The sequence below is a fragment of the Oryctolagus cuniculus genome, chromosome 3 (genome assembly GCF_051225735.1).
Source record: "Oryctolagus cuniculus isolate XC-2025 breed Fujian yellow rabbit chromosome 3, ASM5122573v1, whole genome shotgun sequence".
Classification (NCBI taxonomy): Eukaryota; Metazoa; Chordata; class Mammalia; order Lagomorpha; family Leporidae; genus Oryctolagus; species Oryctolagus cuniculus.
The window spans coordinates 29,796,974-29,824,225 of NC_142869.1; the positions used below are offsets into that span (position 1 = coordinate 29,796,974).

Sequence of the window (27,252 nt, forward strand, 5' to 3'; positions counted from 1 at the left end):
CCCGGCTGTTCCAGCTGTTCTACTTCTAGTCCAGCTCCTTGCTGGTGTACCTGGGAAAGCAATGGAGAATGGCCCAAGTGTTTGGGCCCTTGCACCAGGTCGGAGATGTGAAAGAAGCTCCTGGCTCCTGGCTTCAGATTGGCACAGTTCTGGCCATTGCAGCCATTTGGGGATTGAGCCAGAAGATGGAAGATCTCTCTCTTCCTGTCTCTATAATTCTGACTTTCAAATAAATAAATAAATACTTTAAAAATATTTATAAATAGGCCGGCGCCGCAGCTCACTAGGCTAATCCTCTGCCTTGCGGTGCCGGCACACCGGGTTCTAGTCCCGGTCTGGGTGCCGGATTCTGTCCCGGTTGCCCCTCTTCCAGGCCAGCTCTCTGCTGTGGCCTGGGAGTGCAGTGGAGGATGGCCCAAGTCCTTGGGCCCTGCACCCCATGGGAGACCAGGATAAGTACCTGGCTCCTGACATCGGATGAGTGCGGTGCACTAGCTGCAGCATGCCAGCCGCGGTGGCCATTGGAGGGTGAACCAACGGCAAAGGAAGACCTTTCTCTCTATCTCTCTCTCTCACTGTCCACTCTGCCTGTCAAAAAATAAAATAAAATAAATATTTATAAATAAATAAATATTTACCAAAAAACAGCCACCATAAGTGAGTACATAAAGTCTGACTAATGGAGAAAGTATGTGCTAGAGAAATGTTTTCCAAAATACTACAGAAAGTTATCAGTGATTATATTTGATAATAGAAACAATAGACAGGTATTCTCAAATACTGCCTCAAGGTTTTGAGCCTAATGATCTCCTAAAAGGTAATTTTTTTAAGTACAACATGTCATTTGACATTTTTTAAGTCACACTTCTGACAATTTCCAAAATTCATCCCCTACAGACATACATGTGTGCCTGTCGTGTGAACACGACATGTGCGTGTGCGCGCGCACACCCCCCCCACCCCCCCCCACACACAGAGGCATCGGAAAATTATCAGTGGAATTTATGTTTTCAGTAACTCCGCTAATGACTGATTTCAGACTGTCTCTCCTCTTATTGTTCCTTTCTTTCTTTCTTTCTTTTTTTTTTAAGATTTATGTATTTATTTGAGAGTCAGATTTACACAGAGAGAGGAGAGGCAGAGAGAGAGAGGTCTTTCATCGGATGGTTCACTCCCCAATTGGCCGCAATGGTCGAAGCTGAGCAGATCCGAAGCAAGGAGCCAGGAGCTTCTTCTGGGTCTCCCACGGGGGTGCAGGAGCCCAAGGACTTGGGCCATCTTCTACTGCTATCCCAGGCCATAGCAGAGAGCAGGATTGGAAGTGGAACAGCCGGGACTAGAACAGGTGTCCATATGGGATGCTGGCGCTTCAGGCCAAGGAGTTAACCCACTGCACCACAGTGCTGGCCAAGGCATTAACCCACTGCACCACAGCTCTGGCCCCAAGTTCCTTTATTTCTAAGAAAAAATTGCTTGACTTATAGGTGATTTAATGAAAGTGAACTTCCTCACACATCGATTGTCAAAAAGTTAAAAATATTTACAATATTTGAGAATACTTGGTTTTCTGTCTATTCTCACATATCATCACTCTGATAATTCTCTGTCATGTTTCAGTATTTCCCTGATACTTATCTCTAGCATTATCTCTAAAAAAGACGTAGATTCGGAATTGTTTCCGTCAAGGTGACACTTGAAGCTATGTTATTATTTTTAGTAATTTTAAAATAAAAATTCATTTATTTTTCCCTTATTTTCTCTCCTTCTCTCCCTTTTTCCTTTTTTCCTTTCATACATAGGCAGATGCCTATGTGCTTAAAATATACAATAATGAACAAACATTTTCAGGTATTTCAGTCTAATGGTGATAAAAATTAAACAAATGCTTAAGGGATTAAATGCGGTTTTAGTCCAGTCAGGGAAATTTTAACTTGGCATTTCCCTTGCTTAAAAATGCACTTTGTCCCCCAAATTATAGGCTTCCTGAAACTTGAGGAATCAAAAATTATAGGCTCTTTGAAACTCATATTCATTTTCCCATGGAACCAATAAAATGAAGAGTCCTCATATAATCTCATGAAGTCCTGTTTAATCTAAATATTGCTAAATATATCTTTGTAACTTTGTCTTTGTGGGAAACTGTGTTTTGCCTGGTGTTACTGTAGACCTACTAGAAATAACCTGATACTATAAATCTTATGGGGATTGATCTGAAAAGGGAAAGAATGAGAATTCTTGAACTGTATAGTTAGTTCAACCCCATTTCAAGTCTTTACATCAGCTGAAACTGAAAAGTTTTATGTTCTACCATGCATTTATTTTCTGATAAGAGAACATGCAAATAGTTGCAATATAAAATAATGTAATATGTCCATGCATATATATATATGTATATATATATATGTACACACATACCTATATTTAATGAGATAGGGAAGTACATAGAATATTTAGAAGTAAATTAGGTCAGAGGAAACATAAAGAGAAAAAAGGGGTATGTTAATTTGACTTTGGAGGATAAATAGTAATTTTCTTGATGAACTGATTGAACTAGAAAAAGGCAATCCTTAAATATTTGAAGGCAAGCACAACATGAAATGTAGTTTTAGGAATGAAAAAGTAGTATGATAGTCAATGGAGCAGAAACTATGATTTTACAAGAACAGAAGAGGAAGCTAGGAAGTGATAAATATTAATGCCTCTTAGGATTTGATGGTGGTTTCTGAAGGAAAATAGAAAGACAGACATAAAAGTTCATATTTGAGGGGGAGTTTCCTAATGGAAGTTTCATATTAAACTGCCGTAGTTACTTTTTCTTGTTTACTGTAGTTACAGGGAACTTCAGTTGTGGTGATATCCCAGTTCTTTCAAGATCACCAGATAATCTGTCCTCTTTGAGCACTTTTTTAAAGGTCATAATATGATATGTATTTGTATAGCAAAGAATCCTGAGAATGAGTCAAGTATATAACAACTTGGAAATTTTCAAGAAAGTGGATTCCCAATTAAATGGCTGATTAAGTTTCTTATTTGAATCTTGATAACCTAATTCATAACCCTTTGGTTTGAGAAAGGATATTTCACTATATAGTCTAAGCAGTACTATCTACTAGTTGTTTATTCTTATTTAAAAGTATGATTATGGGCCAGTGTTGTGGTGCAGTGGGTTAAGCTGCTGCTTGGAACTCTGGCATCCCACAAGGGGTGTGCTCCTGACTGGCCTGACCCAGCCCCTACCATTGAGGCCATCTGGGGAGGGAACCAGTAATTGGAAGCTCTCTCTCTGTCTCTCTGTCTCTCCCTCTCTTTGTCACTGTGCTTTTCAAATAAGTTGATCTTTTTTAAAAAAAGTTTGATTACATATTTATATAATACTTACTGTAATTATTTCAGGGAAAGAGATATAAACTTACCAATAATAATTTATATGGCCTTATGTTTTTCTTGATTCAGGCTAGAGTCTATCTGGTGTTTCATATCCTTAAGAATAGTGTTGTGTTTATTTTATGAAAAATGTTTTACAGTTATACTATCAAAAATAATATTTAGTTCTTTCTTCTAACATTTCTTGGAAATTAAGATTTTCATTATCTATTTGCAATTTAGCTGAGCTATTATTAGGCTGAATAGTAAAAATAGCACATTCTTTGCTCTTAAAACTTCCTGAGTTATTATAAAAAGCAATCTTGAGAAGGATAGTTAATTCTATCTTGAGTGAAACAGACATTTTGTTTAATGTATCTTGAAAGGAAAAAAAATTCTTCTCAGTTAAATTAGTGATAAAGTTAGGAGAAAGTGATTGCAACATACTATTCTGTATGCTTCCTGTTTAAATAAATGCTAGTCTGCGCCTTAAGAGAGGAAACATGCAGAGTAGATCTTCTAGTAGATCGACAAGATTTAGATTTATAAATTGTCATCTGCTCCTTACTACACTCCATACAGTCAAATTTTGTTTAAATTTTTAGAAAAGATAACAAAGTGGTTATTAGCAACATTACTTTATTGTTTTTATAGTAGTTTTGTCATCATACAACTTCCTGTATTTCTCCTTTTCTTTGCTTCAGCTTTTGACTAAGACAAGTTTCTTATCACTCTCAGGAAACAGTTATGATAGTTTTTCTTGAGAGAGACACTGGCTGTCCCATCTTTCTTCTATTTCTGTTTTTATTCTGTAATAGAATCTTTCATATTTGTAATTGTATGTTTTCTGTGTTTTAAACTTTTCTTTTGGGGTGTACATTTGTCACAGTGGCTTCACATGGAATGCCCCCATCTCTTTTCAGAGTGCCTGGTTCCAGTTCTGGTAACTCTGCTTCTGATCCAACTTCCTGCTAATGTGGTCTGGGGAGGCAGCAGGTGATGGCTCATGTAGTTGGATCCTTGCCACCTATGTGGAAGAACTAGATGGAGTCCTGGGCTCAGGCCTCCTCTTGACCCAGTCCTGGCTGTGTGGACATTTCTAATAAAATGAAAATTTTAAAGGATTTTTTATTTAAAATTTTGCTTACAATTAGCTTTGATGACTTTATGTGAATATAAATATGTTGGTAAGGCAATTGTTTATTTCCCAGGTAGTGTTTTCTTTGAGTACCCTGAGAATGAGAGTGATGAACTCTCCAATGTTAAAAGTAATGTTTGTCTTCACTGTCCATTACCGAACGCAGTTTTCTGAAAAAGTCACATCTTTGTATGTACATTGTTTTATCTATCATTAAACTTAATTTTTTAAGAACAGAAACTCTCTCTAAATTCCCAAAGGTTTTAATCCTCATCTCTTTCTTACCTGTTCTTGGCTATAGGAGATCATCTTTTTACAATTTCGGAGTTTTGTCCAGGGCAGTAGTTTAAATGGAAAAAAAAAAATTATTAAGTTGACTATGAATGTCTCCCTGACTGAATTTTAAAAATCTTATTCTTTATGGAGTTAACTATGGCAGGCTTCCTACTTGTAAAAAGGTGATATTATAAAGGCTTGGAAATTGGGCTTTTGAAATTTAGAATAGGTTTTCATAGAAGCAGTAATATGAATATGGGGTGTGAAATAAGGCTAATCTGGCTAGTGCCGCGACTCACTAGGCTAATCCTCCACCTGCGGCGCCGGCACACCGGGTTCTAGTCCCAGTCAGGGCACCGGATTCTGTCCCAGTTGCTCCTCTTCCAGTCCCGCTATCTGCTGTGGCCCAGGAGTGCAGTGGAGGATGGCCCAAGTTCTTGGGCCCTGCACCAGCATGGGAGACCAGGAGAAGCACCTGGCTCCTGCCTTCGGATCAGCGCAGTGCGCCGACCGCAGCTGACACATAATATAAACTGCAATCAAACCAAGCATAATTGTAATTAAACTGATATGGTATAAACTTGTGTTTCCTTGGTATACAGGTACTTGTGAAAAAACCTAGAGAGTCTTATAGAAATTTTGAATGAATACTTTCTAGAGATTCAGAAACTGATGATACTGTATCTATCATATTGAATTTAATTTTTAAAATATCAAATAAATAAAAATAGAATGCCTGTTAAATGTTTCTTCATATTTCTTGATGGCCATATTTGTACATTCTAAGAAAATAGTCATTGAGCACAATATTTGGATCCCTTTCTCTGGAGAAGTCAGCAGCATACTACCACTGTTCTAAATGTAGAACTAAAATATAATACATTTATAACTTTGGTGAAACATCAGTGGTAATATAGTCCTACAAGACAGCAAAATCTATGTTTAACACAATACCTGAATATGTTCATTCTAAAGTTATATATTCTCTATATATTGTAAGCTAAAACATTTATAACACATTATCATTTATAGGGAGTTTCCATCTTATTCAAAGGACTTACACGTAATGTAGACTGACCCACAGCAGTCATATAATTTGTTTCATAATTGAAATCATGTGTAGTTATAGTTATATAAATGTTTTAGTTTATTTTTCATTATGGAATATATTAGCCACATTAGGAGCTCAATACTTTTTAAATTAGCTGTTAGCATTTTGAAAAAAATTTTGTATATGTAATTTTTTGGAAGGGGAAGGTGATAAAAAGGGTAGGAAGAGAGAAACTTATTATGAGAACTTAGTATGAAACCATTAAGATCATGTCTGTGCACTTCTTTGTCACCTTCATCTCTTGTCTGTCGCTAAGGTTGAGATGAGTAAGAGAAAAGAAGCTGGGGAATGTGGGAAAAATCAGCTGAAGAATTAGGATGTATGTTTCTAAATAGAAAACAGAGTACAGGAGGAAGCTAGAGCTCTTCTCATTCCCTTGCTCCTTACATTCCAGAAAATACAGCATCGAGGTTAAAAACCTGTGCCTTTAATATTAGCACCACTGTTGTATAAACAGTAGGAACTTGGATTGTCCTTTAAAGTATCCTGCCCCCGACCCCCAGTGGTACACTCTAGTCTATGGATGCTGACTGGCAGTAACTGAGACAGGGCTCATTAGGGGATGCTGAGAGAAGTCTAGAATCAGATTGTTGTTTGGATGTTGTAACTTTGGAATTTTGATTTAACAAATTGAGAGTGCTCAAATATAAAACTCAAATACAAATGCTACTAACAAAATGTCAGAAAATTGTGTCAGGAAGTATTCTAGATTTCAGTCTGAAATGCCCATATTCTGAGTATAATAAGCCTTTTATTTTATTCTAAATATTTCATGCTTTTAATGACATTATTTAAAAACAATAAGAAGAGAAACACTGCATTTATATAACTTTTGACAATATTTTACAAGCCCAACCCATCGGGCATTAATGTTATTTTAGCTACACGTTTTAACTCTGCCAATTTCTCTCAGAGTTAAACTCTCCTTTCAAGTGTATTTATTGCTGTTTCTAACGGGTAATAAGCATAGTTTCAAGTGTACTGTAGTATTAAAAGTGATTTAGTAATCAACTTGTTTTTATTTCAACGATTTCTTTGCTGTTTGTCTAGGGGATAGTGATTCTAGAAGAATGTCAAGTTCCAAAAGACAATCTGAAAAAACAAATACAATATGCAGATCAAGCATCTTCCTTAAACACTGCAGGGAATCCTCAGATTTCCCAGGAGAGTCAAGATCCTTTCCCAGAACAAGATTTTGAGATGTCACCTAGCAGTCCTACATTACTTCTTCGAAACATAGAAAAACAGGTAAAGTCAGAGCAAAGTTTCCATGGTAGGAAAAGACTTCTACTCTATTTCATAAGCTATTCAAATAAACATCATTATATGTGTGTCTGTCTGGGATACAAGTTATTACAATTGGCCATTTGATATTAAATATAATTAAAATACTTGGTGTATGACTGGTCTTTCATAATATTGATATAATTAAAATTATTTATTTTTTTTATCTTTTATTTAATGAATATAAATTTCCAAAGTACGACTCATGGGTTACAATGGCTTTCCCCCCCATACCGTCCCTCCCACCCACCACCCTCCCCTTTCCCACTCCCTCTCCCCTTCCATTCACATCAAGATTCATTTTCGATTATCTTAATATACAGAAGATCAGCTTAGTATACCTTAAGTAAGGATTTCAACAGTTTGTTCCCACACAGAAACATAAAGTGAAAAATAATAGATGATTTTTTTTTAAATGATGATGAAATCAGATCATACCTATTGTCATGTTTAATCCCAGTGAGAGTCAAGTTGGGAATTGATAATTTCTTTTTTTTTTTTTTTTTTTTTTTACAGAAGATCAGTTTAGTGTACATTAAGTAAAGATTTCAATCGTTTGCACCCCCATAGAAACACAAAATGAAATATACTGTTTGAGTACTCGTTATAGCATTAAGCCTCAGTGTACAGCACATTAAGGACAGAGATCCTACATGAGGAGTAAGTGCACAGTGACTCCTGTTGTTGACTTTACAAATTGACACTCCTGTGTATGGCATCAGTAATCTCCCTATGCACCAGTCATGAGTTTCCAAGGCTATGGAAGCCCCTTGAGTTCTCCGACTCTTATCTTGTTTAGACAAGGTCATAGTCAAAGTGGAGGTTCTCTCCTCCCTTCAGAGAAAGGCACCTCCCTCTTTGAAGACCTGTTCTTTCCACTGGGATCTCACTCACAGAGATCTTTTTGCCAGAGTGTCTTGGCTTTCCATGCCTGAAATACTCTCATGGGCTTTTCAGCCAGATCCGAGTGCCTTTAGGGCTGATTCTGAGGCCAGAGTGCTATTTAGGACATCCGCCATTCTATGAGTCTGCTAAGTATCTCACTTCCCATGTTGGATCACTCTCCCCTTTATTTATTCTATCGGTTAGTGTTAGCAGATACTAGACTTGTTTATGTGTTCCCTTTGACTCTTAGTCCTTTCATTATGATCAATTGTGAACTGAAATTGATCACTTGGAATAGTGAGATGGCATTGGCACATGCCACCTTGATGGGATTGAATTGGAATCCCCTGGTATGTTTCCAACTCTACCAATTGGGGCAAGTCAGCCCGAGCATGCCCCCAAATTATACATCTCTTCCCTCTCTTATTCCCACTTTTATGTTTAACAGGGATCACATTTCAGTTAATTTTCAACACTTAAGAATAACTGTGTGATAATTACAGAATTAAACCAGTCATATTAAGTAGAACAGACAAAAAAAAATACTAAGAGGGATAATGTATTAAGTTGTCCATTAGCAGTCAGGGCTATGCTGATCAAGTCACCATTTCTCATAGTGTCCATTTCACTTCAGGAGGTTTCCTTTTTGGTGTTCAGTCAGTTGTCACCGATCAGGGAGAACATATGGTATTTGTCCCTTTGGGACTGGCTTACTTCACTCAGCATGATGTGTTCCAGATTCCTCCATTTTGTTGCAAATGACTGGATTTCGTTGTTTCTTACTGCGGTATAGTATTCTAAAGAATACATATCCCATAATTTCTTTATCCAGTCTACCATTGATAGGCATTTAGGTTGGTTCCAGGTCTTGGCTATTGTGAATTGTGCTGCAATAAACATTAGGGTGCAGACCGCTTTTTTGTTTATCAATTTAAACTCCTTTGGGTAAATTCCAAGGAGTGGGATGGCTGGGTCGAACGGTAGGGTTATATTCAGGTTTCTGAGGAATCTCCAGACTGATTTCCATAGTGGCTTGACCAGTTTGCATTCCCACCAACAGTGGGTTAGTGTCCCTCTTTCCCCACATCCTCGCCAGCATCTGTTGTTGGTAGATTTCTGTATGTGAGCCATTCTAACCGGGGTGAGGTGAAACCTCATTGTGCTTTTGATTTGCATTTCCCTGATTGCTAGTGACCTTGAACATTTTTTCATGTGCCTGTTGGCCATTTGGATTTCCTCTTTTGAAAAATGTCTATTGAAGTCCTTGGCCCATCTCTTAAGTGGGTTGTTGGTTTTGTTTTTGTGGAGTTTCTTGATCTCTTTGTAGATTCTGGTTATTAACCCTTTATCTGTTGCATAGTTTGCAAATATTTTTTCCCATTCTGTTGGTTGTCTCTTCACTCTCCTGACTGTTTCTTTTGCAGTACAGAAACTTCTCAATTTGATGCAATCCCAATAGTTGATTTTGGCTTTGACTGTCTGTGCCTCCCGGGTCTTTTCCAGAAATTCTTTGCCTGTGCCAATATCTTGAAGGGTTTCTCCAATGTTCTCTAATAACTTAATGGTGTCAGGACGTAGATTTAGGTCTTTAATCCACGTTGAGTGGATTTTTGTGTAAGGTGTAAGGTAGGGGTCTTGCTTCATGATTCTGCACGTGGAAATCCAATTTTCCCAGCACCATTTATTGAATAGACTGTCCTTGCTCCAGGAATTAGTTTTAGATCCTTGATCAAATATAAGTTGGCTGTAGATGTTTGGATTGATTTCTGGTGTTTCAATTCTGTTCCATTGGTCTATCCATCTGTTTCTGTACCAGTACCATGCTGTTTTGATTACAACTGCCCTGTAGTATGTCCTGAAGTCTGGTATTGTGATGCCTCCGGCTTTGTTTTTGTTGTACAAGATTGCTTTAGCTATTCGAGGTCTCTTGTGCCTCCATATGAATTTCAGCATCATTTTTTCTAGATCTGTGAAGAATGTCTTTGGTATCTTGATTGGGATTGCATTGAATCTATAAATTGCTTTTGGGAGAATGGACATTTTGATGATGTTGATTCTTCCAATCCATGACGTTGGAAGATTTTTCCATTTTTTGGTATCCTCTTCTATTTCTTTCTTTAAGGTTTTGTAATTTTCATCGTAGAGATCTTTAACGTCCTTGGTTAAGTTTATTCCAAGGTATTTGATTGTTTTTGTAGCTATTGTGAATGGGATTGATCTTAGCAGTTCTTTCTCAGTCATGGCATTACTTGTGTATACAAAGGCTGTTGATTTTTGTGCATTGATTTTATATCCTGCCACTTTGCCAAACTCCTCTATGAGTTCCAATAGTCTCTTAGTAGAGTTCTTTGGATCCTCTAAGTACAGAATCATATCGTCTGCAAAGAGGGATAGTTTGACTTCTTCCTTCTTGATTTGTATTCCTTTGATTTCTTTTTCTTGTCTGATGGCTCTGGCTAAAACTTCCAGAACTATGTTAAATAGCAGTGGTGAGAGTGGGCATCCCTGCCTGGTGCCAGATTTCAGTGGAAATGCTTCCAACTTTTCCCCATTCAATAGGATGCTGGCTGTGGGTTTTTTATATATTGCTTTGATTATATTGAGGAATGTTCCTTCTATACCCAATTTGCTTAGAGTTTTCATCATGAAAGGGTGTTGAATTTTATCAAATGCTTTCTCTGCATCAATTGAGATAATCATATGGTTTTTCTTCTGCAGTCTGTTAATGTGGTGAATCACATTGATTGATTTGCGAATGTTGAACCATCCCTGCATACCAGGGATGAATCCCACTTGGTCTGGGTGGATGATTTTCCTGATGTGTTGTTGTATTCTATTGGCCAGAATTTTATTGAGGATTTTTGCATCTGTGTTCATCAGGGATATTGGTCTGTAATTTTCTTTCAGTGCTGCATCTTTCTCTGGCTTAGGGATTAAGGTGATGCTGGCTTCATAGAAAGAATTTGGGAGGATTCCCTCTTCTTCGATTGTTCTGAATAGTTTGAGAAGAAATGGGATTAGTTCTTCTTTAAATGTCTGGTAGAATTCAGCAGTGAATCCATCTGGTCCTGGGCTTTTCTTTGTTGGGAGGGCCTTTATTACTGTTTCAATTTCTGTTTCAGTTATGGGTCTATTTAGGTTTTCGATGTCTTCATGGTTCAATTTTGGTAGATTGCATGTGTCCAGGAATCTATTCATTTCTGATAGGTTTTCCTGTTTGCTGGCATACAGGTCCTTGTAGTAATTTCTGATGATTCTTTTTATTTCTGTGGTGTCTGTTGTTACGTTTCCTTTTTCATCTCTGATTTTATTGATTTGGGTCTTTTCTCTTCTTTTTTTAGTTAGTTGGGCCAATGGGGTGTCAATTTTGTTTATTTTTTCAAAAAACCAGCTTCTCGCTTGGCTGATTTTTTGTAATGTTTTTTTTGGATTCAATCCTGTTAATTTCTTCTCTGGTTTTAATTATTTCTCTTCTCCTACTAGATTTGGGTTTGGTTTGCTGCAGTTTTTCTAGGTCCTTGAGGTGCGCTGAAAGCTCATTTATTTGGTACCTTTCCAATTTCTTGATATAGGCACCTATTGCTATAAATTTGCCTCTCAATACTGCTTTTGCTGTATCCCATAAGTTTTGATATGTTGTGTTGTTGTCTTCATTTACTTCCAGAAAGTTTTTGATTTTTCTTTTGATTTCTTGAATGACCCAGTGTTCATTCAGGAGCATGTTGTTCAGTCTCCATGTGTTTGCATACTTTCTGGGGTTTCCTGAGTTGCTAATTTCCAGCTTCATCCCGCCGTGGTCTGAGAAGCTGCATGGTATGATTCTAATTCTTTTAAATTTGCTGAGACTTGCTTTATGGCCTAGTATGTGATCAATCCTAGAGAAGGTTCCATGCGCTGCTGAGAAGAATGTGAAGTCTGTAGATGTAGGGTTGAAAGTTCTGTAGATATCTGTTAGATCCATTTGGGCAATAGTGTCAATTAAATCTGCTGTTTCCTTGTTGATCTTCTGTCCGGATGATCTGTCTATTTCTGAGAGTGGAGTATTGAAGTCCCCCAGTACTATTGTATTGGAATCTAAATCTCCCTTTAAGTCCCTTAACATATCTTTTAAATAGACCGGTGCCCTGTAATTAGGTGCATATACATTTATAATAGTTACATCTTCCTGTTGAATTGATCCCTTAATCATTATATAGTGTCCCTCTTTGTCTCTCTTAACAGTTTTTGTATTAAAGTTTATTTTGTCTGATATTAATATGGCTACACCTGCTTTTTTTTGGTTTCTGTTGGCATGGAATATCTTTTTCCAACCTTTCACTTTCAGTCTGCATGCCTCTTTGTTAGAGAGATGTGTTTCTTGTAGGCAACAAATAGTTGGGTTGTGTTCTGTGAGCCAGTCAGCCAAACGGTGTCTTTTAACTGAAGAATTCAGACCATTAATGTTCAATGTGACTATTGATACGTAGTGACTTTGCCCTGCCATTTTCCCGGAAATATTTTCTAGTATATGCTTTGAGCTTCCCATGCTCTTTTACTGGTAGGTGTTCTTCCTTTCCCTTCTTTCATATTGATGGCCGTGTTTCTGTGTTTCTGAGTGTAGCACATCTTTAAGTATCTTTTGCAGGGCCGGACGAGTGGCCACAAAGTCTTTCAATTTCTGTTTGCTATGAAAGGTCTTTATTTCACCTTCATTCACAAATGAGAGCTTGGCAGGATATAATATTCTGGGCTGGCAATTTTTCTCTCTTAGCACCTGTGCTATGTCTCGCCATTCCCTCCTAGCTTGTAGGGTTTCTGATGAGAAGTCAGCTGTGAGTCTGATTGGAGATCCTCTGAGAGTAATCTGACGTTTCTCTCTTGCACATTTTAGGATCTTTTCTTTATGTTTCACTGTGGTAAGTTTAATTACCACGTGTCGTGGTGAGGATCTCTTTTGGTCATGTTTATTGGGGGTTCTATGAGCTTCCTATACTAGGATATCTCTGTCCTTCTCCAAACCTGGAAAGTTCTCTGCTAGTATCTCACTAAAAAGGCCTTCCAATCCTTTCTCTCTCTCCATGCCTTCAGGAACTCCTAGAACTCGAATGTTGGTTTTTTTAATAGTATCCTGTAGATTCCCAACAATATTTTTTAGGTTTCTAATTTCCTCTTCTTTTCTTTGGTTTGACTGTATGTTTTCCTGTGCTCTATCTTCTAAGTCCGATATTCTCTCTTCTGCTTCACCCATTCTGTTTTTAAGGCTTTCTAATGTGTTTGTCATTTGATCTATTGAGCTCTTCATTTCATTTTGATTTCTCTTGACTATTACACTTTCCTGTTCTACTAGTTTCTGAGTTTCATTTTGACTCTTCCTTAAAATTTCATTTTCACGAGAAAGATTTTCAATCTTGTCCATTAAGGATTTCTGTAGTTCAAGGATTTGCTTTTGAAAACTTCTAAATGTTCTTATCATAAATTTTTTGAAATCTGTATCTTGCATTTCTTCTATCTCATCATCTTCATACTCTTGGCTTGGGGTGTTTTGCTTATTTGGAGGCATCATAGTGTCATCGTTGATCTTGCTCCCTCTATTTCTGTGTTTGTTACTCGGCATAGTTAATTCTTCTTGCGTCACTGTGCGCTTTTTTTTTCTTTTTTTTTTTTTTTTTATACTGTGTCCGTGTTAAGTGGACTGCCTGCTGTTGGAGGAGCCTTGGAGGCTTGAGATGGGTGCGGCCTGAGAGCTCTGCCTGGTTCTTCCTGGTTAAGGGTGTGCAAAGGTGACACCCTCAGGTTATGCGTAGTAAATCTCTCTCTTTTTATTTATTTATTTATTTTATTTATTCAGGGGGTAAGTAACACCGCAGGGCAGGGCTGTGCAGAATTGATGGTATTTAGCTTCCAGTCTTAGGCTCCTCTGGACTCCCACTGGGTTGCCTAGGCTACTGAATTGTAGTGACTCGGTTCCTTAACTCTCCCCCATTGATATGTAAATCCAAAGAGGAGGCCTGCTCTTTGTCTCTTGGGAATTCTTCAAGCCTTGCAGCCTTGTAACCTTTGCAAGGTTAGGGGGAAGAGAAACCCCGAAGCTTTTTTTTTTCCTTCTTTCCGGTAGTGAGTTTGCTGCACTTTCCGGCCCCCCTCTAGATTCTGACTCCCGTTTCCCCACCAATGTCTCGGGTTATTGAGCTCACCTCCCCTTCCAGCGCCGATGTGTGGACTCGGAGCCCTGAGCGTCCCAAATCTCCCCGCTGTTTTCTGTGTGGCATGCACTCCCCTTGGAGCACTGTTGCGCAGACCCTGGGGCTTCTGCGGCTGGGTCCCGCGACTTGGCTTCCGCGCGGTGGGCGACCTTGTTCTCCCAGTAGGTCCTCCGATTCACGCCTGCTCCATCCAGAAGGGTTACCCCTGCAATTTTTTGTTTGGTTCTATTTTCTGCGGCTACCGTAACTCCCCTTTTATTAAACTAAATTTTCCCGGACTATCGGTGCGCGCCCTCAATATTCCGCCATCTTGGCTCCGCCTCCACCTCCATCTTCTAAGTATCATCAATTCCTCTGATATAATTAAAATTATTTAAATTAATATGGAAAGTGCTGGCACATAGCCATCGATGATAATTCAATTTTGTGTTACAAAATCCTTTTACTAACAAAATTTCTCAGCATTAGGCTTTTTTTTTTTTTTTCAGAAGAATAGTATTGTTGCACTAGTTAATAAATCTGAAAGGTTGTTTTACTGACTTATTGAGTGAGATTTCAATGAAAGATAATAATTATAACCTGGGTTTCTTCATGTAAAAATGATAATGTAAGTGGAAAGTCAAGGAAACCTCTCCTAAGGGTGGACGTTATAGCTCAATGAGTTGAGATACTGCTTAGAACACTCACATATCATATTGGAGTGCCTGGGATCAAGTCCTGCCTCTACTTCACATCCAGTTTCCTCATAATGTGCCTGGGAGGCACCAGATAATGACCGAAGTACCTAGGTTCTTGACACCCACCTGAATGGCTCCTGGCTTTGGCTGTTGTAGACGTTTGGAGAGTGAATCAGCAGATGGAAGACCTCTCTGTTTCTGTTTGTCTCTCTTTGTCTCTCCCTTTCTCCCTGTCACTCTGCCTTTCATATAAACAAATGAATAAATCTTTTAAAAAATAGCTTCTTGTATATTATTTTGATTCTAATGCCTTCTCTGGTAACTAAATCCTATTATGTTCTTCTGATATGAAACCATTTAGTTTGATTCAGACTTTGGTGATTTTGAACAAACATGGCTTTTTAATACCTTGAAACTAGACTGGATCTGCCAGAGCACAGCCAATCTTGATCATGTAGCAGGATTACTTTGTTCCCTGGGGAAATAATAATAGATTCATAGCTACCTGCATCTAATTTTCCTGGGTTTTTCTGACAAAGACGGCGAAGTAATTTAGTCTTCTTTCTGGCAATACAAAATATGATATAAACTTTCCTACCCCATATTTTTAAATATAATTACCTAGAGTTTTCCTTAATTGGAATGCAAAATCAGGATACTTTCATGAATATTTGTAAGAAGTTGTTTGGTAATATCTGATATTAAATTGGAATGCATTTTATCATGTAAGCAACATTTTTAAATTACTGTTAGTTATTTTCTCATAATCTCACTGCCTTATTTCTTTTATTGCTGTTGTCCTGTGGGATCAATCCCCCTTCATTTTTACCTTAATTGTTTCATCTGCAGAGTAATTTATTTGTTTGCTCAGTCAAATCTACTTTTTTCAACTGTAGGTCTCTATTTATTCAGGGGAAAGTAAGCTGGTTTAATTCTTAATATATCACAATTCTAGAAGAATTTTAACTTTAAAAAGTGATTTCTTATATTTTTTTTCTTCTCTCCTTGGTATTACCAATTTGTTTGGTTGGACTTGAGACTAAACTGGAACTGGCTAAAGAAATTTAAATAATTTAAAGAAAAAAAGATTTATTTATTTATTTGCTTACTTATTTACTTATTTGACGGGCAGAGTTACAGAGAGACAGAGAAAGATCTTTCATCCACTGGTTCACTCCCTAGATGGCCACAATGGTTAGGGCTAGGCAGGCCAAAGCCAGGAACCTGGAGCCACGAGCTTCATCTGGGACTCCCACATGGGTACAGGTACTAGCTAATTTGAAGAGCCCAGTGCAAAATGAAATTAGAGGCCGGCACCGCGGCTCTCTAGACTAATCCTCCGCCTGCAGCGACAGCACCCCAGGTTCTAGTCCCGGTCAGGGTGCCAGATTCTGTCCCAGTTGCTCCTCTTCCAGTCCAGCTCTCTGTTGTGGCCTGGGAGTGCAGTGGAGGATGGCCCAAGTGCTGGGGCCCTGCACCGGCATGGGTAGACCAGGGGAGGCACCTGGCTCCTGGCTTCAGATCAGCATGGTGAGCCAGCCACAGCGGCCATTGGGGGGTGAACCAACAGAAAAGGAAGACCTTTCTCTATGTCTCTCTCTCACTGTCCACTCTTCCTGTCAAAAAAAAAGAAAGAAAGAAAGAAATTGCAGAATCCTTTGTTTTAAAAAAATTAAGAATTTAAAGACAGTAGAACAGTCAGCAAGCATAAGTTCTGTGGCTGCACAGGTTCTGTGCCCAAGAAGCTTGCCTTGGATAGTATGTGCATTTTAGGTCTCTTTGCTGATGGGAGTATTAGAGGCTTAGGTAGTATTGGAAAGCAGGAGTTGTGTGAGCAATGGTAATGGCTTCGGGGCTGGCACTGTGGCGCAGCGGGTTAACACCCTGGCCTGAAGCGCCGGCATCCCATATGGGCGCTGGTTCAAGTATCAGCTGCTCCACTTCCAATCCAGCTCTCTGCTATGGCCTGGGATAGCAGTAGAAAATGGCCCAAGTCCTTGGGCCCCTGTATCCGTGTGGGAGACCTGGAAGAAGATCCTGGCTCCTGGCTTCGGATCAGCGTAGCTCTGACCATTGCAGCCAATTGGGGAGTGAACCATTGGATGGAAGTCCTCTCTCCCTCTCTCTGCCTCTCCTCTCTCTGTGTAACTCTGACTTTCAAATAAATAAATAAATATTTTTAAAAAATGGAATGGCTTGGTGTAGGAACAGTAGACGAAAAAAGATGGGAAAAAGGAGCAATAGCAATTGCTTGGAAGGTAATTAATAAATTGCTATCAACAAGTCATTTGCTCTTGAAACATGATAACAATGCCTTTATAAGTCCTTTAAAAATAAGTTATTTTCAAATATTTGTTAAGGAAGACAGTCAAGATGTGAGTTAAGCACTAGGAGTAGCAAGCTCAACATTACACCTATTTTTCTTGAGATAATCTGTTGGTATTCAGCTGTTCTTGATAAGCTTTTGGCTTGGTTGCAGTAGTTAGAGCTTGCAGCTAAACACTATTGAGTAGTAGACGTGTCATTTAAAAAACTACATTATGGATTCATAATAGTCACACTAGCATTGTCACGTAATCTATTTTGTTCACAAATTAAAATTTACCTTATTTTTATTTAGGTGATTTAAAACATACCTCATATTAAGTAATTTTGGTGATTTACAATAAATCTCACTTCTTTTTTTTTTTTCATCCAGGTTTTTTTTTTTTTTTTTTTTTTTTTGACAGGCAGAGTGGACAGTGAGAGAGAGAGACAGAGAGAAAGGTCTTCCTTTGCCGTTGGTTCACCCTCCAATGGCCGCCGCGGCCGGCGCGCTGTGGCCGGCGCACCACGCTGAACCAATGGCAGGAGCCAGGTGCTTCTCCTGGTCTCCCATAGGGTGCAGGGCCCCAGCACTTGGGCCATCCTCCACTGCACTCCCTGGCCACAGCAGAGAGCTGGCCTGGAAGAGGGGCAACCAGGACAGAATCTGGCGCCCTGACCGGGACTAGAACCCGGTGTGTCGGCACCGCAAGGCGGAGGATTAGCCTAGTGAGCCGCGGCGCTGGCCCAATAAATCTCACTTCTAATATACTTACATTAGAAAACTTATGAATAGCTAATACATTTTTAAATTTTTGTATCCAGAGTTCAAATATTATCTTCCCTAATTTTATATTCTTATTTTCATTTTTACTGTGAATTTCCTAAGCCACATGCAGACTCCGGTACATGAGAGTGTACTGGGCCAGAGTAGGCTGTTGGTAAGGGAAAGGCTCAGGCTTGTGGTGATGTTTTTGTGAGCCAATTAATGAAACATACCGGACCAGCGATTTCCAGTGGCTTTAATGATGTTTTTGGAAGTAAAACAATGAGAAGAATGTTTCTGTGTTTCAGACTGGAAAATATGAGCTACACCATAGGTTGAATTGTGTGACTAATTAATACTTGCTAAATGAACAAAAAATCTATTTGTATTGATGATTTGTAAAATGAGCTATCTTCTAAAAACTCTGATAATAATTTTTAAAATGAAGTCATTAGGTACATATTATTTCTCAAAAAAGTAAATGGTCAAAACATTTCATGATCTTTTTTATGAACGTTTTTCTTAAGGAGTCAAACAACAGTCTTAATTCTTAATATTCTTTTAGTGTCATATTTATTAGCATTTTATTAGTTAAATAAAAAGAGTTTCAAAATAATTATTTCATATACTCGTAAACATGAGTATACGGATAATATATAAATGTTATAATGGAATCTTTTCAGTCAGTTAAGGTGGTGAGATGGCTCACTCTCTCTCTGCCTCAGTATTAAGTGAGAAAGCCAGATTTTACAAATTTGATGTTAAATGATTTTACTAAAAGTATGTATGTGGGGGCTGGTACTGTGGTGTAGCAGGTAAATCTGCCACCTGCAGTGCCAGCATCCCATATGGGCACCAATTCGAATCCTGGCTGCTCCTTTTCCAATCCAGCTCTGCTATGACCTGGGAAAGCAGCAGAAGATGGCCCAAGTCCTTGGGCCCCTCCATCTGCGTAGGAGACCTGGAAGAAGCTCCTGGCTCCTGGCTTTGGATCCACACAGCTCTGGCCGTTGGGGTCATCTGGGGGGTGAACCATCGGATGGAAGACTCTCTCTGCTTCTGCCTCTCTGTAACTCTGACTTTCAAATAAATAAATAAATAAATAAATCTTTTTTTTTTTAAAAAAAAGCATGTGTGTGTGCATGTTTTACATATATTCATGAACATATACACTCAGAAACCTTATTCTAGAGGGAAATATATATGCTAAGACATTATCAATTTTTTTCTGTGAAGTAGGATTGTAAATGACTTTCTTCTACACTTTTTAAACTTCTTTATATTTTCCAATTTTTCTACAATGAACATGGGTTACATGTGTAATGAAAATAGATGTTACTGTCTTATATGAATGTACTATTTCCATTTATGTAGCTTTAGTTTACTATAATTTCTGTAAGCTATCGAGTATAATTATTTATTACATGCATGTAAGTCAGTGATAAGGATCAAAGAAAATTTTGAATGCCAAAAAAAGAGTGCTGATATTTTTGAATTAGGAGAAATATTGAAAAACAGTTAGCATTGGATTTATTTCTAGATTTGAATCCTAACTCCATTTTTAATCAGTTTTGTAATCCTCAACCAATTAGTTTACTATTTCTTTCTTTGATATAATTTTCTCATCTGATATTAATACAAGTGATATGAATAGCTTATATTATCTACCTTGCAGGTTAGTTGTAAAGAATAGAAAGGGTTACTGTTACATTTGTTGTGTACAGTCGTGCCTGGTACATATTAGGCACTTAATAAATCATAGCTATGAGTTTTTAAACTTATTAGTTTGTCTGCCTCAAGGGCAATGTTGTATCAATGCCGTTAGTTGGGCTTGTGCATTTTAAAGGATGGGATGGGTAGATAAAGTAACTGTGATTAAAAAAACAGTATGAAATGGATGGATGCTTACAAATGTACATTTATAATGAAAAAAAATCAGCTGTGGCATAAATCATTAGAGATTAAAATATTTACTAAAGTAACAAGCATTTACATTTTTCATGAGGAGTTAAACATTTAGTAGACACTACAGGTCTTTTCTATTTCACATTTCTTGTTTAGCAGTAGTAAATGGTTGATTGTTTTCTTGCAGAGTGCACAGTTAACTGAGATCATCAACAGTTTGATTGCCCCTCTCAACTTGTCCCCAACTTCATCACCCCTCTCTTCTAAATCCTGTAGCCATAAATGTCTGGCTAATGGCATTTCCAAGAGGTAGGTATCAAGTGGGATAGTATTGCTTCTAAATTTGGCTTTGTTTATTTTTATTTTTATTTTCTTTTGTTTTATCTTTTAAGTATTATAGCTACTTTTTTCTTCTAGGTTAAAGACTACTAAAGTATAATCAATGTACTATGAATACAGTTTTAGATAACATCCAGCTTATATGATCAGGGTAGCTATAAATCTGGTAATGAAGGAGAAAGCTTTCCAGGAAGTGTTACAATGTTTCTAAAAAAAGTGACAGTGAAAGCATATGCAAGAGAAGAATTGCCTTATTTCTATTATTCACTTATTATTAATATTATTTACTTATTATATTTTGTACTTTGTAATCTTGAACTCCATGCTCTCCTTACAATGCATTTTGAGAAAAAAAGACCTATATCTAGATATTACCCATAAAATTCAGCTTAAATTATAATCAATTATTTTGTATCTTAGCCTTTATAAAGTAAATTTTTTCTAAATATAATTAGTAAAATAACTTTTGTATTCATTAGCAACTTATTATGTGTTGTATCAGTATATCACATATGGAATATATATATAGTATATATATGATATATGTATCTATATTTGTGTGTGTGTATATATATATATATGCTATGAATCCTAATCTTTTGTAGTTAATGACATTTGTTTCATCTTATTTTGCTTAGCTTTCTCTTTGACTTTTTCCTTTTAAAATTGCAATTAGAAAGCCGGCGCCGCAGCTCACTAGGCTAATCCTCTGCCTTGCGGCGCCGGCACACCAGGTTCTAGTCCCAATCAGGGCACCAGATTCTGTCCCGGTTGCCCCTCTTCCAGGCCACCTCTCTGCTGTGGCCAGGGAGTGCAGTGGAGGATGGCCCAAGTCCTTGGGCCCTGCACCCCATGGGAGACCAGGAGAAGCACCTGGCTCCTGCCATCGGATCAGCACGGTGCGCTGGCCGCACGCGACGGCCATTGGAGGGTGAACCAATGGTAAAGGAAGACCTTTCTCTCTGTCTCTCTCTCTCACTGTCCACTCTGCCTGTCAAAAAAAAAATTGCAATTAGAAGGCATACTAATAGACTGTTATATTGAGTATGGATCATCTAATTTTTTTCCAAATGATGCTGTAATGTTGGTTTCTTGGTTCTAATTATCTTACAATATCAGTGTGATTTCATATTAGGAACTATTTGAATTAATAATTGTATGATTTATTATTTTGTAATATTTTAATATGACAAAGAGAAAATTTACATCACAATGAAAATTAAGCTAGATAGTCTTCACATTCTTAGATTAGTGGATATAAACCACTGTTCTTCAATTTTTATTTCTAATTGTTTACTTCAAATGTCTAATTTTTAGTACTTTCACAGTTTTATTTGTGCTGGGTTATTTACCCATTGTTCTATTACAGGAATAATTTTTCTATTGGTTCTTCATTATTTTGACTTTATTTTCATTCCTTATACTCCTGATGATTCACTTTATGTTTTAAATTTTTTATTAATATAAAGAGAATAGGTTTTATTCATTTCATAGGTACAATTCCAAGAAGACAACCACACTTCCCTCTTTCCCCTGCAATACCCCTCCCTCCCTCCTCTCTCTTCATGAGTTTTTAGAAAGACATATTTTAATATACTTTATATTCACAGGCTTATTTTGCCACCAGTCATAGTATTCAACAAGTAAAAAGTAGGAAGATCCCAGTTCCACAGGAGTATAAACAAAGGCTAAAAACAATAATCACAATCATATCCCAAAATGACTTTTTCATTCCTATATGTTTTTGTTATTCTGTGTTAACTGCCACATATCAGAGAAAAATGTATATTTGTCTTTCTGAGACTGGCTTATTTCACTAAGCATAATGGCTCGCAGTTGCATCCATTTTGTTGCAAAACATAAGATTTCAATCTTTTTTTATGGCTGTGTAGTATTCCATGGTGTATATTCCATGTTTTCTCTACCCAGTCACCAGTTGATGGATATCTGGGTTGATTCCATATTTTATTCATTGTGAATTGTGCTGTAATATACCTGGAGTACAAATAACTCTTTGATATGCTGATTTCATTTCATTTGAGTTAATTTGCAGGAGTGCGATGGATGGGTCATATGATAGATCTATTTTCAGATCTCTGTTGGAATTGCCATACTGTCTTTCACAATGGCTCTATTGGTTTACATTCCCACCAACAGTGAATTAGGTTACCTTTTCCCCTATATCCTTTCCAGGATTTATAATTTTTTGGTTTTTGGATGATAGCCATTCTAATTGGCATGAAAAACTGCATTGTGATTTTGATTTACATTTCGCAGATGGCTAGTGATCCTGTGTGGTTTTTTATGTGTCTGTTGGCCATTTGTATTTCATTATTTGATCAAATCTATTGCTCATTTCTTAACTGGATTTTTTGTTGTTGTTGTTGCTTTTGAGGTTCTTGAAGTGTTTATAGACCCTAGATAATAATCCTTTATCAGTTGAATAGTTTGCAAATATCTGTCCCATTCTGTCACTTGCTTCTTCACTTTGTTGAATGTTTCCTTTGCAGTGAAGAAGCTTCCTAGCTTGATATAATCTCATTTATCTAATTTTGCCTTTATTTCCTGTGCTTCTGGGGTCTTTTCCAAGAAGTTTTTACCTATACCAATGTCTTGCAGAGATTTCCTGCAGTTTTCCTCTAGTAATTTGTTGGTACCAGGTTGTAGATTTAGGTCTTTGATCATTTTAAGTTGATTTTTGTATAGATAGATATTCTCAAGTAAAATATTGCACCTTCTTCTACTTTCTCTTTTTCCAAATTCAGAAAATCAAACACAGATTTCTGATGAGCACAACTAAAATAATAAATCCACTGTGTCTACATGGAGAAAATATGAAAGAAAAAAGACAAATGGAACATCCTAATGTAACTTAGAATGTTAAAAGGCATCATTTTGGCCAGCGCCATGGCTCACTAGGCTAATCCTCCCCCAGCAGCGCCGGCACACCAGGTTCTAGTCCTGGTCGGGGCACCGGATTCTGTCCCAGTTGCCCCTCTTCCAGGCCAACTCTCTGCTATGGCCTGGGAGTGCAGTGGAGGATGGCCCAAGTGCTTGGGCCCTGCACCCGCATGGGAGACCAGGAGAAGCACCTGGCTCCTGCCTTCGGATCAGTGCGGTGCGCCGGCCGCAGCACGCCAGCCGCAGCGGCCATTGGGGGGTGAACCAACGGCAAAGGAAGACCTTTCTCTCTGTCTCTCTCTCTCACTGTCCACTCTGTGTGTCAAAAAGAAAAAAAAAAAAAAAAGCATCATTTCATTGGAGTCATAGACTGACAGCTGACTTCTCAACAGTAGCAATAGGAGTTAGTGGACAATAGAATGACATCTTCGGTATGTAGAAAGAAAACAAAAATTTTTTTTAAGATTTACTTATTTATTTGAAAGGCAGAGTTACAGAGAGGCAGAGGGAGGGAGAGAAGTCTTTCATCTTCTGTTCACTCCTCAAATGGCCACAATGGTTGGAGCTGAGCCAATCCAGTGCCAGGAGCCAAGAACTTCTTTCAGGAGTCCCACATAGGTGCAGGGACCTAAGGACTTGGGCCATCTTCTACCACTATCCTAGGCCATAGCAGAGAGCTGGATTGGAAGTGGAGCAGCCAAGACTCAAACTGGTGCCCATATGAGATGTCAACACTGCAGGTGGCAGCTTTGCCCACTATGTCACAGCACCAGCCCCAAGAAAGCAATGTTTTAAAAAATTTATTTATCCAGGCCAGTGCTGTGCTATAGCAGGTAAAGTCTTCACCTGTAGCATTGGCATCCATATGGTCATTGGTTTGAGTCTCAGCTGCTCCACTTCCAATCCAGCTTCCTGCTAATGCACTGGGAAAGCAGCAGAGAATGGCCCAAGTACTTGGACCCCTGCACCCATGTGGAAACCCAGAAAAAGCTCCTGGCTCCTGGCTTCAGCCTGGGCTAGCTTCAGCTATTCTTTCTCTCTCCTTCCCTCTTTCTCTTTCTCTGTCTCTCTTTCTCTGTCTCTCTCTCTCTCCTTCTCTCCCTCCCTTCCTGCTTCCCTCCCTCCCTCTCTTTCTCTCCTCTCTCTCCTCTCTCTCTCTCTCTGGTATGGGGATGCCAGTGTTGTACGTGGTGGCTTAACCTACTATGCCACAGCTCCAGCTCTAAGAAAACATTTTTATGTAGAAATTCTGTACACAAAGAAAATATCTTTCTTTCTTTTTAAAGATTTATTTATTTGGAAGGCAGAGTTAACTGAGAGACAGAGGTAGAGAGAGAGAGAGAGAGTGATAGGGATCGTCCACCTGTTGGTTCACTCCACAAATTGCCACAATGGCCAGAGCTGGGCCAATCTGAAGCCAGGAGCCTGGAGATTCTCCCAGGTCTCCCACATGGATGCAGAGGCCCAAGTACTTGGACCATCTTCTACTGCTTTCCTAGGCCATAGCAGAGATATGGATCAGAAGTGGAGCAGCCAGGACTCAAACCAGTGCCCATATGGGATGCTGGCACTGCAGATGGTGGCTTTACCTGCTACACCACAGTGCCACCCCTGAGAAAACATCTTTCAAGAAAAAGTGTGAAGCACAAGTATTTTCAGACAAACCAAAACTAGCAAAGTAGACTAGTTAACCTTAATGAAAACCATAAAGAATATATTTCAGGCCATGAGAATTGATGTTCTTGTTTGAAAATCTGAGATACTAGGAGGGAAGAAGAACAGAAAAAATGGGAAACAACCATATGCCCATGTGTAAACAAATAGTAATAAAATGACAAGATGAAAAAAATAAACAACTCCATGATTATAACAGCATGTAGGTCAGGATAAAGCAAATAGATTTAATCTATATTCAGTTGCTTGAATCATTCAGTGGGCCAGTAAAAGAACTGATTTAGCTTTCAGTATTTCTAAGTGTGATAAAAGAGCTCCCCATGAAAGAATGAATTTTTGGATATTGATACTGTTGTATTTCTTCATCTGAGGAGTGGCTTTGGGACAGTGAGAGTAGACATTGCTCCATATCTACAACTAAAATGTTAATATAAATATTTTATATACTTTTCTGTATATATACCTTGTGTTTCACAATTTTAAAATAAAAAATGATACAAACTATATAGTTTAAAAGGGATGTATAGAAAATCGCCTTCACAGTGTTGAGAAAATATTTATAAGACATTATTTATCCTGTTTACGAGCAGAATTTGACTAGAGGTCTTCCATCTGCTGGTTCACTCTCCCACTGACCACAGTGGAATATGCTATATAATTTGTTATTGGGAAAAACAGAATTAAACTCATTTCATCAGAATTTGATGACAGAAACTAATTCAGTTGTTGAGTTTATAGCCTTTACCCTTACCTTTATCTGAAAAATCTATCTTAATCCAGAAAGTTTGTTTTGTCTTTTCCAATGAAAGTGTTCATAGATAGTTCTGGAAAGTGATGAGGAGCAGCTAAAGGAAAGAAAAAATATTATGACCTGAAAAGTACTCTGATATTTTGTTGTGAATTTTGAAGTACATGCTAGGCTGAAATGTATAAACTAATACAAAGTCAGACATAATAGCAATAAAATAATGCGAAATTGCAGAATATTTTAGGAATAGTCAAATGATATGTTAAAAATTAGGAAATTTGGTAATTTACTATGATAATATATTCAAGAATACTTAAAACTTTGTGGAAGGGGCAGGTGTTTAACCTACTGGTTAAGATCCACATTAGAGTACCTGAATTCAATATACAGCTCTAGCTCCTTGCCTCTTTCCCAAAAAGTTTTAACTTTTGTTCCTTCTTAGTAAATATAGTGTTTTTATAATGTACTGGTTTTGTGGTAATATAGTTATGGGAATATACAATTTTGGTGTATTTTGTTTGATTAGTCACTTTGTCACCTTGGGCAAGTCAGTTAATCTTATATCTCATTTCTTTAACTTTAATGGATGATATAGTTTCTGGTACTAATATTCTATTAAATGTTTACTTTTTGAGAAATTTCAATTTCTCAAATAAATACAAAATAAAATCATAAAAGTTCTAATATAGCTTATATACCTTATGGGAACATCACTGTTGTAATGTGTTTTAGATGTAATAATTTGTCTATTTTATATCTTGTATCAAGAGAATTAATGAATAGAGAAAAATTACTTCACTGAACATCTAACTAACTCAAAAGCATACCCTAAGGATTAGAATGGTTATAATGGAAAGAGGTAACTGCAACAGAAAGAAGAATGTGAGTTCCACTTAAGTGCCAAAAGCTCTCCATTAAAGCATTTGGGAGGAGTTCTTTAGATAAAATTTATTACACATTATCTTTCTTGGATGATACCTAACTTAGTTTTTATTTGATAACTCCAGTTTATCACCATGATTCTCAGGGACTATTGAGATAAATAGTTATATTTCTAAACAAGAATTTATTTAATTAACAAATGCCTACTGCATGACTTCAGTGTACCAGGTACCAGTGTATATTGTTAAACAAAAACAGATGCTATCTCTGTTCTTTTGGTATACAGTCTAGCTGTGGAAAACTGGTCACACCTAAACAATAATACAGCTCAACCAAATATATAGTTTTGCTTTTTGTTTTTGTTTTTGACAGGCAGAATTAGACAGTGAGAGAGAGAGACAGAGAGAAAGGTCTTCCTTTTTCCATTGGTTCACCTCCTAAGTGGCCACCACGGCCGGTGCGTTGCAGCCGGCGTACTACGCCGATCCGAAGCCAGGAGCCAGGTGCTTCCTCCTGGTCTCCTATGTGGGTGCAGGGCCCAAGGACCTGGGCCATCCTCCACTGCACTCCCGGGCCACAGCAGAGAGCTGGACTGGAAGAGGAGCAACCAGGACAGAATCCGGTGCCCAGACTAGGACTAGAACCCGGGATGCCGGCACCGCAGGCAGAGGATTAGCCTAGCGAGCTGTGGCGCCGGCCCATATATAGTTTTAAAGTCTGATCTGCTATGAAAAAAACGTTCATTGTCAAGAGTATAATTTTGGAATTAATTCTCAGATCAGTCCTAAACACAACCAGTTGGTACCATTATGATTTT

The 27,252-nt window shown here is 38.0% G+C and overlaps 1 protein-coding gene across 17 annotated transcripts in view; it reads left to right on the forward strand.

The window, feature by feature from the left end:
• Window positions 1-27,252, forward strand: part of KANSL1L (KAT8 regulatory NSL complex subunit 1 like) — a 176,944-nt gene that overhangs the window by 77,870 nt on the left and 71,822 nt on the right. For 14 of the 17 annotated variants that reach the window (XR_011387126.2, XR_016231905.1, XR_016231906.1 and 11 more), the window contains 2 exons: window positions 6,939-7,136; window positions 20,079-20,200. Coding sequence is in view for 14 of the 17 variants with exons in the window: in XM_017343073.4 (XP_017198562.4) it covers window positions 6,939-7,136; window positions 20,079-20,200 (320 nt within the window). In the remaining 3 variants the exon portion in view is untranslated. Of the gene's footprint in view, window positions 1-6,938; window positions 7,137-18,877; window positions 19,115-20,078; window positions 20,201-27,252 lie in introns of those variants that run through there. The other 3 variants (XM_089329912.1, XM_089329909.1, XM_017343075.4) reach the window with 2 other exon arrangements.